At 34.3% G+C, this 13737-nt stretch overlaps 1 protein-coding gene across 2 annotated transcripts in view; it reads right to left on the reverse strand.

The window, feature by feature from the left end:
- ARHGEF12 (Rho guanine nucleotide exchange factor 12) overlaps window positions 1-13737 on the reverse strand; it is a 145319-nt gene that overhangs the window by 56560 nt on the left and 75022 nt on the right. For both annotated transcript variants that reach the window (XM_059930185.1, XM_059930184.1), the window contains 2 exons: window positions 2214-2312; window positions 1487-1536 (listed from right to left, as the gene is read on the reverse strand). In XM_059930185.1, the coding sequence (XP_059786168.1) occupies window positions 1487-1536; window positions 2214-2312 (149 nt within the window). The remainder of the gene's footprint in view (window positions 1-1486; window positions 1537-2213; window positions 2313-13737) is intronic.

Raw genomic sequence — 13737 nt, forward strand, 5'->3', positions numbered from 1 at the left:
TATCCAAAATTTCCACTAAACCAAACAAATTAAGGTAAAAATATCAAACATGAATCTAACATTATTTTTTCTCTGATGCAAGTAACACTAATTTTTACAAGTTCAAATATATCAGGGTATAAAATGGAAGTAAAAGTACACTTGTCATGCCCACCAGAGATGATCACTGTTAAGCATGATGTTTAATCTTTGAGACACTATTCTAGCATACACACACCAGATACACAGACACACATACATATACCTTGTAACTGCCTTTTTCTGCAAATAAAAAAGCACTGTTTTATTATATTATGGATGTCTTTCAATATACGTACAAATAGACCTAATCTATTCTTTTTAAAAGCTGGAGGTGAAATGCAATTTATTTCTTTAGCCCTCAGTATATGCATATTTAGATTGTTTACAAGTTTTCGATACAATAAAGCTTAAATGAATTTTCCTATACACATATCACTTCACATTTAAACCTTAGATAAGCTCCTAAAAGCAAAATTGTGGTCAAAGGTTATATACCTTTTTAAAATATGTAACTTTTGATACATATTCACAAATTTCCATCCAAACAGATTTTACCTAATTTATATTCACAAGTTTATGAGTAGCCATTTTACCATACCCAAACTATGCCAAATGTGTATTATTAATCTAAAATTTCTGACAACCAAATATATTTTCACCTATCATTTAATTTCTACTTCTTTCTTATCAGTGAGGTTGGACATATCCTCATTGATATATTATTTCAATTACTTTGGAGAATTGCCTGATAAAATTCTTTGCCCTTTTTTCTGTCAGACTATTTATTCTTTTGTTAGTAATTTGAAAGTACTCTTTACAATTAAGGCTATTATATTCTGTAATATATTTCAAATATTTATTTCCAGATAGTTCTTTGTAAATATGTTCATGGTGTCTTTTCCTGTATAGTAATTTGATTTTAAGTAATCACATTAGTCAGTTGTCTTAAGAGTAATTAGTGACTAATCCATTCTTTCCCTACTGATCAGAACTTAAGGGCTGTTTCTGGACTCTCTACTGTGTCCCACAGATAGGTCCATAGGTATACTAGAGTCACTTGCTTCAAATTAATCTGCACCATCTCACCTCACACTTACCCATACACATAATACCTTTGCAAAGTTCACTTAGAACAAATAATTATTTGGAAGCTTGATAAGGAATGGCACACCTCCCCAAATTTATTAATATATCTTGAAGAGAATTTCTTGCTAAGAGATTAATTTGGAGAAATATGATCTTTACAACAGCGAGTTATGACTCCATTTATTCAAGCCTTTTATTATGCTTTTCAGTAAAGGGTAACGTTAATTTTAAAATGAATGATATAAGTTTTTATAGTCAATAAATCCATCATATATAATCTGTAGCTTTTAATAAAAATCCAAGTTAAAAAAATCACAATATGGCTAATATATGCTATTTTTTAATTCTATCATAAATTCCATAATAGTCTTTTCCTTACCTTGATGATTCTATCACCTGTCTGTACACCAGCCCGCATAGCTGCTCCATCTGTAAGAGAAATTAATTCTTAAAATGTAATTCATTTACCTTCACTGATAATCTTCTTGAAAGAGAGGCAGTGTAACAAAATGGTTAAAAACACGAATTGTAAAGTCAGACAGACTTAGGTCCAAATCCTGCCTCTGCCACTCACTAGTTGGATGACCATGGACAGATTTTATGTTTTTTTTTACTCTAAGCCTCGATATCACCTGCAATATGGAGATAAAAAATACCTACCTCAAATTACAGCAACCAAGATAAAGGAAGTATTCAATACATGGTAATAGTAGTTCAAGATATTATTGTCATTTGGGAGAAAAGGATGGATATTTTTGAGTCTACAAGCACTTCTTTAATCTGTCTCTACCCAAATATCTCTGGTGCCATTAAGAAATAAAATTCCACAAACTTCTATAAGTGATGATGAGTAAAGTATCATGACTAAGGAGTCATATGATTTCTAAAACAATATAAGAACTGTTTTCTTTCCATAATGTACAAAAGAAAACCAACTGGGGTAAATTCATGACTATAACCGTAACACTAGAGACAACTCTAGCACAATAAGGCCATATGACTTGTAATGTATGTGATTATTTTATTCTAAGCAATAGACATTTTTAAACTATTCTATTCTTACTCTGTTTGCTCCCAAGTGACAAGACTTTTTAAAAATGCCTTGCCTTCTTTGACAGACTGTACGAACACTGGATTGTCTCCACTGACCGTCAGCCCAAATCCATTGTCATCCTTCTGGATGATCACACAACGCTGAACAAGACCTGTACAAGAACCAAAGGGTAAAGAGAGAAGGAAAGAGAAAACAGAGAAAAAGACAATAATTACATATTAGTAATGAACTGTAGTCTATCTGGAGAAACACAAGGTAGCACATGAAACCCATATAAAAAATAAGAGCACTAACCCCATAAGCAAAACAAACACAAGAATATCACAAAGAATCATATATACTGGTTTCTCACAGGGGAGGTACAGCAGAATTGCTCCAAGATTAAAAACAGCTAAGGCAAACTGGAAAATATGAAGTATTAGAGAGGAGACAGACAGAACGCCCAGTCACATCTATGCAATTTATTTGTAATATAAAATCCTCCCCCACCTCCCTGTGTTTTTGGTGCTCTAACTGGTGTTTAAACCCAAGATAATCAAATATTTTGGGACATTAGGCTAGAAGCATCCCATGGTAAACTCTAGAGAAGTCCAATCTTACTCTCAAGAAAATATACTCAAAAAAACAGACTATAAAAAAGAAGGAAGTGCTTACAGAGCACCTGCAGCTCTTCTGAAAGGGAGAAAGAAAAGGAAAAGTCCAAAGGAAAGAAAAGGAAAAGTCCAAGGGAAGAAAGACTTTGGCTCGTAGAAAAAAGAAAAAGAAAAGAGAAAAAAAGTAGGAAAGATACAGAAAGAACCTGTGAGTTCAACCAACTCTTTGATTTCTTTCATATACTTACCTGATTCCTACAGAGAATTTGTTTTCCTTCTACTTAAATAGCAAACAAAAATTGTCAAGGCAAGGTGAGAAAAAGAAGACCACAACCAAAGGAATAGGGACGTCCCAAAACAGAACCCTGATTAGTGCCCAGGGCTGTTTTATCGTAGATCAAGATCAGAAGATCCTGAATTCTTTGTTAGCCAAAGATTTAATATATACTTCCAGCTTTTCAGAACCTAAGTGTTTCACCAAAAATCAGTATGTAAAACATGTAAACTAACACAAGTATAATGATGATTAGAAAACAAAAACTACTTCAAAATTAAGATTTTTATACAAAGAGCCATGATCTTTTAAATAAGTCTGATGTACAAAACAAAGGAAATGCTAAAGATTGCACGTTAATGAATATATATGCATATTTCTTGCTGTTAATGAAATGACACAAGTATGAGTCTACTTCAGATGAAAAACTAGAATAACTGGCTCCCAGAATAGAAAACACGAACTTGAACCTTAATTTATAACCCTACACAAAAATTAACTTACAGCAAATTATGGACCTGAACATAAAAGCCAAAACTTTTCATAAGAAAACATAGGAGAAAAGCTTCAAGACCTTAGGATACGCAGAGATCTTTTAGGATGCAAAATGCATCCATAAAAGAAATAACTGGCAAATGGGACTCAAAATTTTAAATAGCTGCTTTCCTAAAGACACTGGTAAGAAAATGAAAAGGCAAGCACAGACTGGGAGAAAATATTCGCATTACAAATTATCTGATAAAGCACTTGTATCCAGACATATATTTAAAAAAACAACTCTACAATCCAATAATGGAAGACACATTTTAAAGGGACAAAAGATTTGAACAGACAAAGAAAGATACACCAATGGCCAATAAGCACATGCAAAGATGCTCAACATCTGCAGTCTTCAGGAAAATGCAAATTAAAACCATAATGAGATACCACTATACACTAACTGGAATGGCTAAAAATTAAAAGACTGATAATACCAAGTGTTAACAAGGATGTGGAACAACTAGAACTCTCATACATTGCTGGTGGGAATGTAAAATGGTGGAAATTTCTTATAAAGGCAAGCATATATTTACATATGACCCAGCAACTTCACTCCTAAGATAAATGAAAACTCATGTCCACATAAAGACTGGTAAACAAATGTTCACAGCAGTTTTGCTCATAAGAGCCAAAAACTAGAAACAACTCAATTGTCCATCAACAGATAAATGGATAAACAAACTGTGGTATAGCCATTACAATAAAATACTACTAAGCAAGAAAAAAAGGGAACTACTCACACAGGCAACAAACATGGATGAATCACAAAAACATCATGTTAAGCAAAAGAAGGCAGATACAAAAGAGAGTACATACTACATGATTCCAATGTAGAACAGGCAAAAAGTAAACTGGTAAGAAAAAGCAGATTAGTGGTTGCGTAGGGGCAGGATGGGGTGGAGAGGTAAGAATGACTGCAAAGAGACATGAAGGAACTTTTTGGGTTGATGGAAATGTTCTATACATTAATTAAGGTAATGGTTACATGAGTATTCATCTGTCAAGACTTAGTGAACTTGTACACTTAAAATGACTGCATCTTATCTTATGTAAATTAGATCTCAAAAAAGTTAATTTTCAACATTTAAAAAATGAGTGAGACCTCAATTCTAGAGACTACTAAATACTAAACAGTATTTGAATTCACAGTGTCACCACTCCTACAAAATAGGAAACTGCAATGGGGGCAGAGGAAAGATAACCCATCAGAATTTAACCATTGTTCTTTTGTTTAATGTTGCTTCCTTCAACTAATTAGGAAAAACTCTAAATAGAATGGGTATAAATACATAAAATCAAGGAAAACAGCATTCTTTATAAATTTCTAGTACATAACACAATAAATATAAGTATCAGAGAATACTGTTTTACAGGAATCTTTTAAAATGCACACCCACTTTTGGAAACGTAAACATCTGATGACCTTCTTTACAGTCATTTGAAATTTCAAAATAAATTACATACTTTGAATTTTTAAAAGTCAAGACAACTGCAGCACTGAATATATATATTTTTCATGCTATAATCATCCCTCCCAGTTATCTCATCTCATTTCCAAAGGGCTGAAAATGAGTGAATTGAAAGATTCTAATATTGATGTTTCCTGTGCTAAGCCACTCGGCTTCTTAAGCAGACTTTCTTCCAGGTCCCTGTAGAGAATCGGGTACTTGTACACAATGAGGGAGAGGAGTAGTGGGGGTTAAGAGTTTGCTATGTTTGTGTACTTCACTTGAATATAATGTACCTAAAGTATTTAGCTTAATGCCTGACAAATACTAAGGGCTCATAAATGTTAGGTATTATTTTATTATGACTAGGGGCGGGTTGCGCTTGGATTTTCCTGCTCAGAAATATATTACTCATTTACCCATGCCATCAATTAAAAATCAATTAAAAATACATTTGTGTTAATGAACTCCTATCATTAATGTAAATGCTCCTTAGAAGGATCAATGCTCATTTATGATGTCTTAGTGTGAATTTTGTTTTGGTTTAATAGACCAGCAAATTACTTTGAGATGGGGAAGGAAGTAAGGAAATTTTACAGAGCTTCTTGTGATAGATAACTTTAGAAGATGAGAGACAGCATGACGCCCTCAAGAAACAAATCATCTCCTCTTATAAAACTTTCCCTAAATATCAAGACTGGGTTAGGTGCCCCCTTCTAGACTCCCACTGCACCCTCTATTTACTCTCAGAGTATCTTTGTCACTCACAACTGATTTGTATTTGTTTTTATCCTCTCATTAGATTAAATACTCCCCTGAAAGAGTTCAGGGGCTCTATCTTGTTTACAAACTTATCTCAGGACCTGGCATATGTTCTGGCACAAAAGGAATTTTTTAAAATTGCTAATGAATTAATGAAAATCACAAAAGTATAGGAGTCTAGAGATGAACGAAGCTCAGAAAGGGAGGTGATCAGAGAGAAAAAAAATACCACTACACACAGTTAACTTTAGCAAATATGCTTAGGGTCCTAACAGACTGCTAAGTACTGAAAAAATTTATTAGGGTTGCCTCAGAATACTGCAAACCTGTATTCTCCAATTCAAAATTGTTCAGCATGATAACTTTCCCCTTTAGTTCTACATTAAAAGGAGATGAGGAACAAAGAAGAAAGAGGAAAAAGGGAAAGAGCTATGTGTGCTGATATAATATTCATCTTTTTCCTCTCCTCAACCCCACTATACTGTCCATTTATCAATATTATTATTCTAAGTCCATCTACTAATCTGAGACTCTGATATACTTGAATATCTAAGAATTACTAGACTACCAATACAAAAAGAAAACATACATACATAGCCAATTCAGAATCTGTAGAATTCAAATTACTGAAATGTTCTACTTATTGCAGACCAGAAGCTATTTTAACCCACCACACAGGATAAACTCCACCCTTAACACTGACATCACCAATACTGACTATCATATTTTTGAAATGTCCTTTTTGACAAAAAAAAAAAAAATCCACTTTGTTTTAGCAAATTTGTATTGAGCATCTGCCTGCTAGTTATTTAACACTGTAACCTGTAGGTGTTATGAGGAATACAAAACAACTAGGAGTCTTTGCGCTCAAAGAACTTAAAATCTTGAAAGGGAAGGATAATAGAGAAACAAATAGGGAAACAATGGCAACATCTAACTAAAATATGATATAACAGGCCCTATATGTTATTAAAGAAGGGAGAGAGAAAAGGTGGACTCCTAATTCCAAAATAACCATTTTTGAATTTCACTAATTAAAAAAAAAAAAAAACTTTCCATCATTTTAACTTTTTCTGGTTCTTACAAACACATATAGCCCATGGATTGTTTGTTGTTTGTTGGCTTATTTTGCTAATTCCCTTATTCTCTGGTATAAAGAGTATTAATTATAATCACCATACAAGTGTGTTTATCTCTGAATATAAGTTTTTATAAGGTCACAAAATCACTTTAATATGAACTGTTTAATATGAGCTGTAACCAAGCACTTTGTATGAAGGCAGGCAGAAAGAGTGTTCAACAAGTAAGGTAATGATAAAGCCTAAATTTGAAATGTAGTCACAGGAATATTTCTTCACTCTCATTGTTCTTAGAGCCATATGAACATTTTTTTCCACTATTATCTAGTTTTTTTTTTTTTTAAATAAATTTATTTATTTATTTTTGGCTGCATTGGGTCTTCGTTGCTGCGCGTGGGCTTTCTCTAGTTGTGGCGAGCGGGGGCTACTCTTCGTTGCGGTGCGCAGGCTTCTCATTGCGATGGCTTCCCTTGCTGTGGAGCATGGGCTCTAGGCACCTGGGCTTCAGCAGTTGTGGCACGCGGGCTTCAATAGTTGTGGCTTGTGGGCTCTAGAGCGCAGGCTCGGTAGTTGTGGCGCACGGGCGTAGTTGCTCCTCGGCATGTGGGATCTTCCCGGCCCAGGGCTCGAACCCGTGTCCCCTGAATTGGCAGGCTGATTCTTAACCACTGCGCCACCAGGGAAGCCCCACAACTATCTAGTTTTTAAGTGCATATGGAATATTGGTAATCAAGTGCATATCTCTATTATCATATTTACAAAAAAGCACTTCTTTTGTACCAGACTGTAAACTTCTAGAAAGCAGGTACAGTCTCCTATTATCTTGATATCGATCCCTTAACATAGTACCTGGCATATAACAGGTGCTCAATGAATATTTACTAAGTAAATCTGAACTTATTTTATAAATAAATCATACTCAGTCACTTTTCAAGAAAAAGTAAAATCATATCCATGAAAACTATGCCAAGTAGAGAAATACTTCTACACAGACACTAACCTTCTGCCCTGGCTAAATTCTAACCAAAGTAATTTGATACTCTATCTATCCTAAAATAACTCCTCTAGTTCTTTACTTCCTGTCTTTTAAGGAATATGATATTTCACCTGGAAGCTGATAATAAATGTCATGCTTCACATTATCAGTGAAGTAAAGATAGATGGTCGATCAAATTTATGTAAATATTATCCTTTCCTATTTTTTTTTCTCTTTAGAAACAAAGGACATGTTTTCCTGTTATAATAATGTGGCTTTTTTTCTTTTTAAATGCTTTTTTACTGAAGTACCATTAATTTACAATATTCTGTTAGTTTCAGGTATACAGCATAGTGATTCAGTGTTTTTGCAGATTATAATCCATTATTACAAGATACTGGATATAGTTTCCTGTGCTATACAGTATATCCTTGTTGCTTATCTATTTTATATATAGTAGTTTGTATCTATTAATTCCATACCTCAAATTTGTCCCTCCTCCCTTCCCTCTTTCCTTTGGTAACCAAAAGTTTGTTTTCTATATCTGTGAGTCTGTTTCTGTTTTGCATATATTGATATATTCATTTGTATTATTTTTTAGATTCCACATATAAGTAATATCATATAGTATTTGTCTAAGCATAATGCTCTCTAGGTCCATCCACATTGCCGCAAATGGCATTATTTCTTTTTCTTTTATGGCTGAGTAATATTTCTTGGTGTGTGTGTATGTGTCTCTATGTGTGTGTATACACAAGACATCCTTTTTTTAAACTGAACTATAGTTGACTTACAATATTGTGTTAACTTCAGGTGTACAGCTAAGCAATTTAGTTATATACATATATATTTTTTCAGATTTTCCATTATAGGTTATTACAAGATATTGAATGTAGTTCCTGTGCTATATACATCTACTTAATCCAATAATCTGCTGACAAGCACTTGAGTTGCTTCCAAATCTTGGCTATTGTAAATAGTGTTGCTATGAACATTGTGGTGCACATGTCTTTTCAAATTAGTGTTTTCGTTCTTCCAGATATATACCCAGGAGTGGAACTGCTGACTCATATGGCAGTTCTATTTTTAGTTTTTTAAGGAACCTCCAAACTGTTTTCCACAGTGGCTGCACCAACTTACATTCCCTCCAATGGTGTACAAGGGTTCCCTTTGCTCCACATCCTCTCTAACATTTGTTATTTGTAGACTTTTTAACGGTAGCCATTCTGACAGGTGTGAGGTGATACCTCATTGTCGTTTTGATTTGCATTTCTTAATAATTAGCAATGATGAGCACCTTTTCACATGCCTGCTACCCATCCGCATATCTTCTTTGAAAAATGTCTATTCAATTCCTCTGTGCACTTTTTGATTGGCTTGGGTTTTGTTTTGTTTTGTTTCAATATTGAATTGTATGAGCTGTTTGTATACTTTGGATATTAACCCCTTGCTGGTCACATCATTTGCAAATATTTTTCCCCATACCATAGGTACTCTTTTCATTTTTTGCTGTGCAAAAGCTTTTAAGTTTAATTAGGTCCCACTTGTTTATTTCTGCTCTTATTTCTTTTGCCTCAGGAGACTGATCCAAGAAAACTTTGCTACAATTTATATCAAAGAGTGTTCTGCCTATGTTCTCTTCTAGGAGTTTTATGGTTTCAGATCTTACATTTAGGTCTTTAAACCATTTTGAGTTTATTTTTGTATATAGTGTGAGGGAATGTTACAATTTCATTGTTTTACACATGGCTGTCCAGCTTTCCCAGCACAACTTGTTGAAGAGACTGTCTTTTCTCCATTGCATACCTTGCCTCTTTTGTTGTAGATTAACTGACTGTAGATGCATGGATTTATTTCTGGGCTCTCTATTCTGTTCCATTGATCTATGTGTCTGTTTCTGTGCCAATACCATGCTGTCTTGATTACTGTAGCTTTGTAGTATAGTCTGAAGTTTGGGAGGGTTATACCTCCAGTTTGTTCTTTTGTCTCAGGATTGCTTTGGCAATTTGAGGTCTCTGGTAGTTCCATATAAATTTTAGGATTATTTGTTCTAGTTCTGCAGAAAATGTCCTGGGTACTTTGATACGGACTGCATTTAAATCTGTAGATTGCTTTGGATAGTATGGCCATTTTAATATTAATTCTTCCAATCCAAGAGCCTGGGATATCTTTCCATTTCTTTGAATCATCTTCAATTTCCTTCATCAGAGTTTTACAGTTTGCAAAGTAAAGTTCTTTCACTTCCTTGCTTAAGTTTATTCCTAGTATTTTATTTTTTCTGATGTGATTTTAAATGGAATTGTCTTTTTTACTTTCTCTTTCTGATATTTCATTATTAGTGTATAGAAACGCAACAGATTTCTGTATATTAATCTTGTATCCTGCAACATTCCTGAATTCATTTATTAGTTCTAGTAGTTTCTCAGCAGATAATTTAGTATTCTTTATATAGAGTTTCATGTCATTTGCAAAGAGTGACAGTTTTACCTCTTCCCTACTAATCTGTATAACTTTTATTTATTTTTCTTGTCTGATTACTGTGGCTGGGACTTCCAATACCATGTTAAACGGAAGCAGTGAGAGTGAGCATCCTTGCCTTGTTTCTGAATTTAGCAGGAAGGCTTTCAGCTTTTCACTGTTGAGTATTACGTTGGCTGTGTGTTTGTTTTATCTTTACTATGTTGAGATATGTTCCCTCTATACCCACTTTGATGGGAGTTTTCATCATGAATGGATGCTGAATTTTATCAAATGCTTCTTCTGCATCTGTTGAGATGATCATGTGATTTTTGTCTTTCCTTTTGTTAATGTGGTGTATCACATTGATTTGTGTATGTTGAACTATCTTTGTGACCCTGGAATAAATCCAACTTGATCATGGTACATGATCCTTTTTATGTATTGTAGGATTTCATTTGCTTATATTTTGTTGAGGATTTTGCATCTATATTTATCAAAGATACTGGCCTGTAATTTTTTATAATGTCTTTGTCTGGTTTTGGTATCAGGTGGCCTCATAAAATGAATTTTGGGGTGTTCCCTCCTCCTCAATTTTTTGGAATAGCTTAAGAAGGATAGGTATAAGTTCTTTATATGTTTGGTAGGATTCCCCTGTGAAGCCATCTGGTCCAGGACTTTTGTTTGCTGGGAGTTTTTTTTTTTTTTTAATTATAGACTCAACTTCACTTCTAGTGATTGGTCTGTTCAAGTTGTCTGTTTCTTCTTGACTCAGTCTTGGCAGGCTGTATGTTTCTAGAAATTTGTCCATTTCTTCTAGGTTGTCTGATTTGTTGGCATATACCTGTTCATAGTATTCTCTTATGATTTTCTGTATCTCTGTGGTAACAGATGTTATTTCTCCTCTTTCATTTCTTTTTTTTTATTTGTTTGTTTTGTTTTTTGGTATATTTTTTTAATTGAAGTATTGTTGATTTACAACGTTGTGTTAATTACTGCTGTACAGCAAAGTGACTCAGTTATACATATATACACATTCTTTTTCATATTCTTTTCCATTATGGTTTAGCACAGGATATTAAATATAGTTCCCTGTGCTACACAGTAGGACATTAATGTTTATCCATTCTATATATACCAGTTTGCATCTGCTAGTCCCAAACTCCCAATCCATCCCTCTCCCACCCCCCGCCCCCTTGGCAATCACCAGTCTATTGTTTATGTCTGTGATTCTGTTTCTGTTTCATAGATAGGTTCGTTTGTGTCATATTTTAGGTTCCACATATAAATGATATCATATGGTATTTGTCTTTCTCTTTCTGACTTACTTCACTTAGTATGATAATCTCTAGCTGCATCCATGTTGCTGCAAGTGTGGCATTACTTCGTTCTTTTTTATGGCTGAGTACTATTCCATTGTATATACGTACCACATCTTCTTTATCCATTCATCTGTCAATGAAGGTTGTTTCCATGTCTTGGCTATTGCAAATAGTGCTGCTATGAACATAGGGGTGCATGTATCTTTTCGAATTATAGGTTTGTCTGGATATATGCCCAGGAGTGGGATTGCTGGAACATATGATAATTCTATTTTTAGTTTTCTGAGGAACCTCCATACTGTTTTCCACAGTGGCTGCACCAACTTACATTCCCACCAAAAGTGTAGGAGGGTTCCCTTTTCTCCACACCCTTTCCAGCATTTGTTATTTGTAGACTTTTTAATGATGGCCATTCTCACAAGGGTGAGGTGGTACCTCATTGTAGTTCTGATTTGCATTTCTCTAATAATTAGCGATGTTTAGCATCTTTTCATGTGCCTATTGGCCATCTGTATTTCTTCTTTGGAGAAATGTCTATTTAGGCCTTCTGCTCATTTTTCGATTGGGTTGTTTGTTTTTTTGTTGTTGAGGTGTATGAGCTGTTTGTATATTTTGGAAATTAAGCCCTTGTCGGTCACATCATTTGCAAATATTTCCTCCCATTCTGTAGGTTGCCTTTTCATTTTGTTTATGGTTTCCTTTGCTGTGCAAAAGCTTATAAGTTTGAACAGGTCCTACTTGTTTATTTTTGTTTTTATTCTCTTTCATTTCTTATTTGCATCCTTTTTTCTTCTTGGTGAATCTGGCTAAAGGTTTATCAGTTTTGTTTGTCTTTTCAAAAAATACCTTTTGGTTTCATTAATCTTTTCTATTGTTTTATCTCTAATTAATTTATTTCCTCTCTAATCTTTACTATTTCCTTCCTTCTACTGACTTTGGGCTTTGTGTGTTCTCTAAATCTTTTAGGTGGTGGTTAGGTTGTCATTTGAGATTTTTCTTGTTTCTTGAGAAAGGCCTGTATCACTATGAACTTCCCTCTTAGAACTGCTTTTGCCGCACCCCATAGATTTTGGAAAGTTTTGTTTTCATTTTCATTTGTCTCGAGGTATTTCCCAATTTCCTTTTTGATTTCATCATTCACCCATTGGTTTTTCAGTAGCATATTGTTTAGTCTCTACATGTTTGTTCTTTTCCTGTTTTTTTTTTCTGTAGTTGATTTCTAGTTTCATGCTGCTGTGGTTGGAAATTATGCTTGATATAATTCCTACGCTCTTAAATTTGTTGAGGCTTGTTCTGTAACCTGGTATGTGATCTATCCTGGAGAACGTTCCATGTGCACTTCAAAAGAATGTGTATTCTGCATTTTCTGGGGGGATGTAGTGTCCTGTAGGTATCAATTAAGTCAAAGTGATCTATTGTGTCATTTGCGACCTCTGTTGCCTTACTGATTTTCTGTGTGGATGATCTGTCCATTGAGGACAGTGGGGTGTTAATGCCTCCTACTATTATTGTATTACTGTCAGTTTCTCCCTTTACATCTCTTAGTATTTGCTTTGTATATTTAGGTGCTCCTATACTGGGTGTGTCTATCTTAACGAGTGTAATACCCTTTTCTTGTACTGATCCCTTTTTCATTGTATAATCCCTTGTATTGATTCCTTTATCCCTTCTCTGTCTTTCATTATAGCTTTTGTCTTAAAGTCTACTTTATCTGATATGAGTATTGCTACCCCCACTTTCTTGTTGTTTCTGTTTGCATGAAATATCTTTTTCCATCCTCTCACTTTCGGTCTGTGTGCGTCTTTCACCCCGAAGTGAGTCTCTTGTAGGCAGCATATTGAAGGCTCTTGTTTTCTAATCCAGTCAGCCACCTTATGTCTTTTGATCAGAGCATTTAGTCCATTGACATTTAAAGTAATTACTGATAGGTACGTACTTATTGCCATTTTATTCCTTGTCTTGCAGTTGTTTTTGTAGTTCATAGTTCATTTCCTCTTCTTTTTGTTTCTGCCATTGTGGTTTGATGATTTTCTTTTGTAGTATGCTTGAATTCCTTTCTTCCTTTCTTTTACAGTACCCTCTACTGTAGGGTTTTGATTTGTTGTTACCACTGGGTTCATATATG

The sequence above is a fragment of the Balaenoptera ricei genome, chromosome 8 (assembly GCF_028023285.1).
Source record: "Balaenoptera ricei isolate mBalRic1 chromosome 8, mBalRic1.hap2, whole genome shotgun sequence".
Lineage (NCBI taxonomy): Eukaryota > Metazoa > Chordata > Mammalia > Artiodactyla > Balaenopteridae > Balaenoptera > Balaenoptera ricei.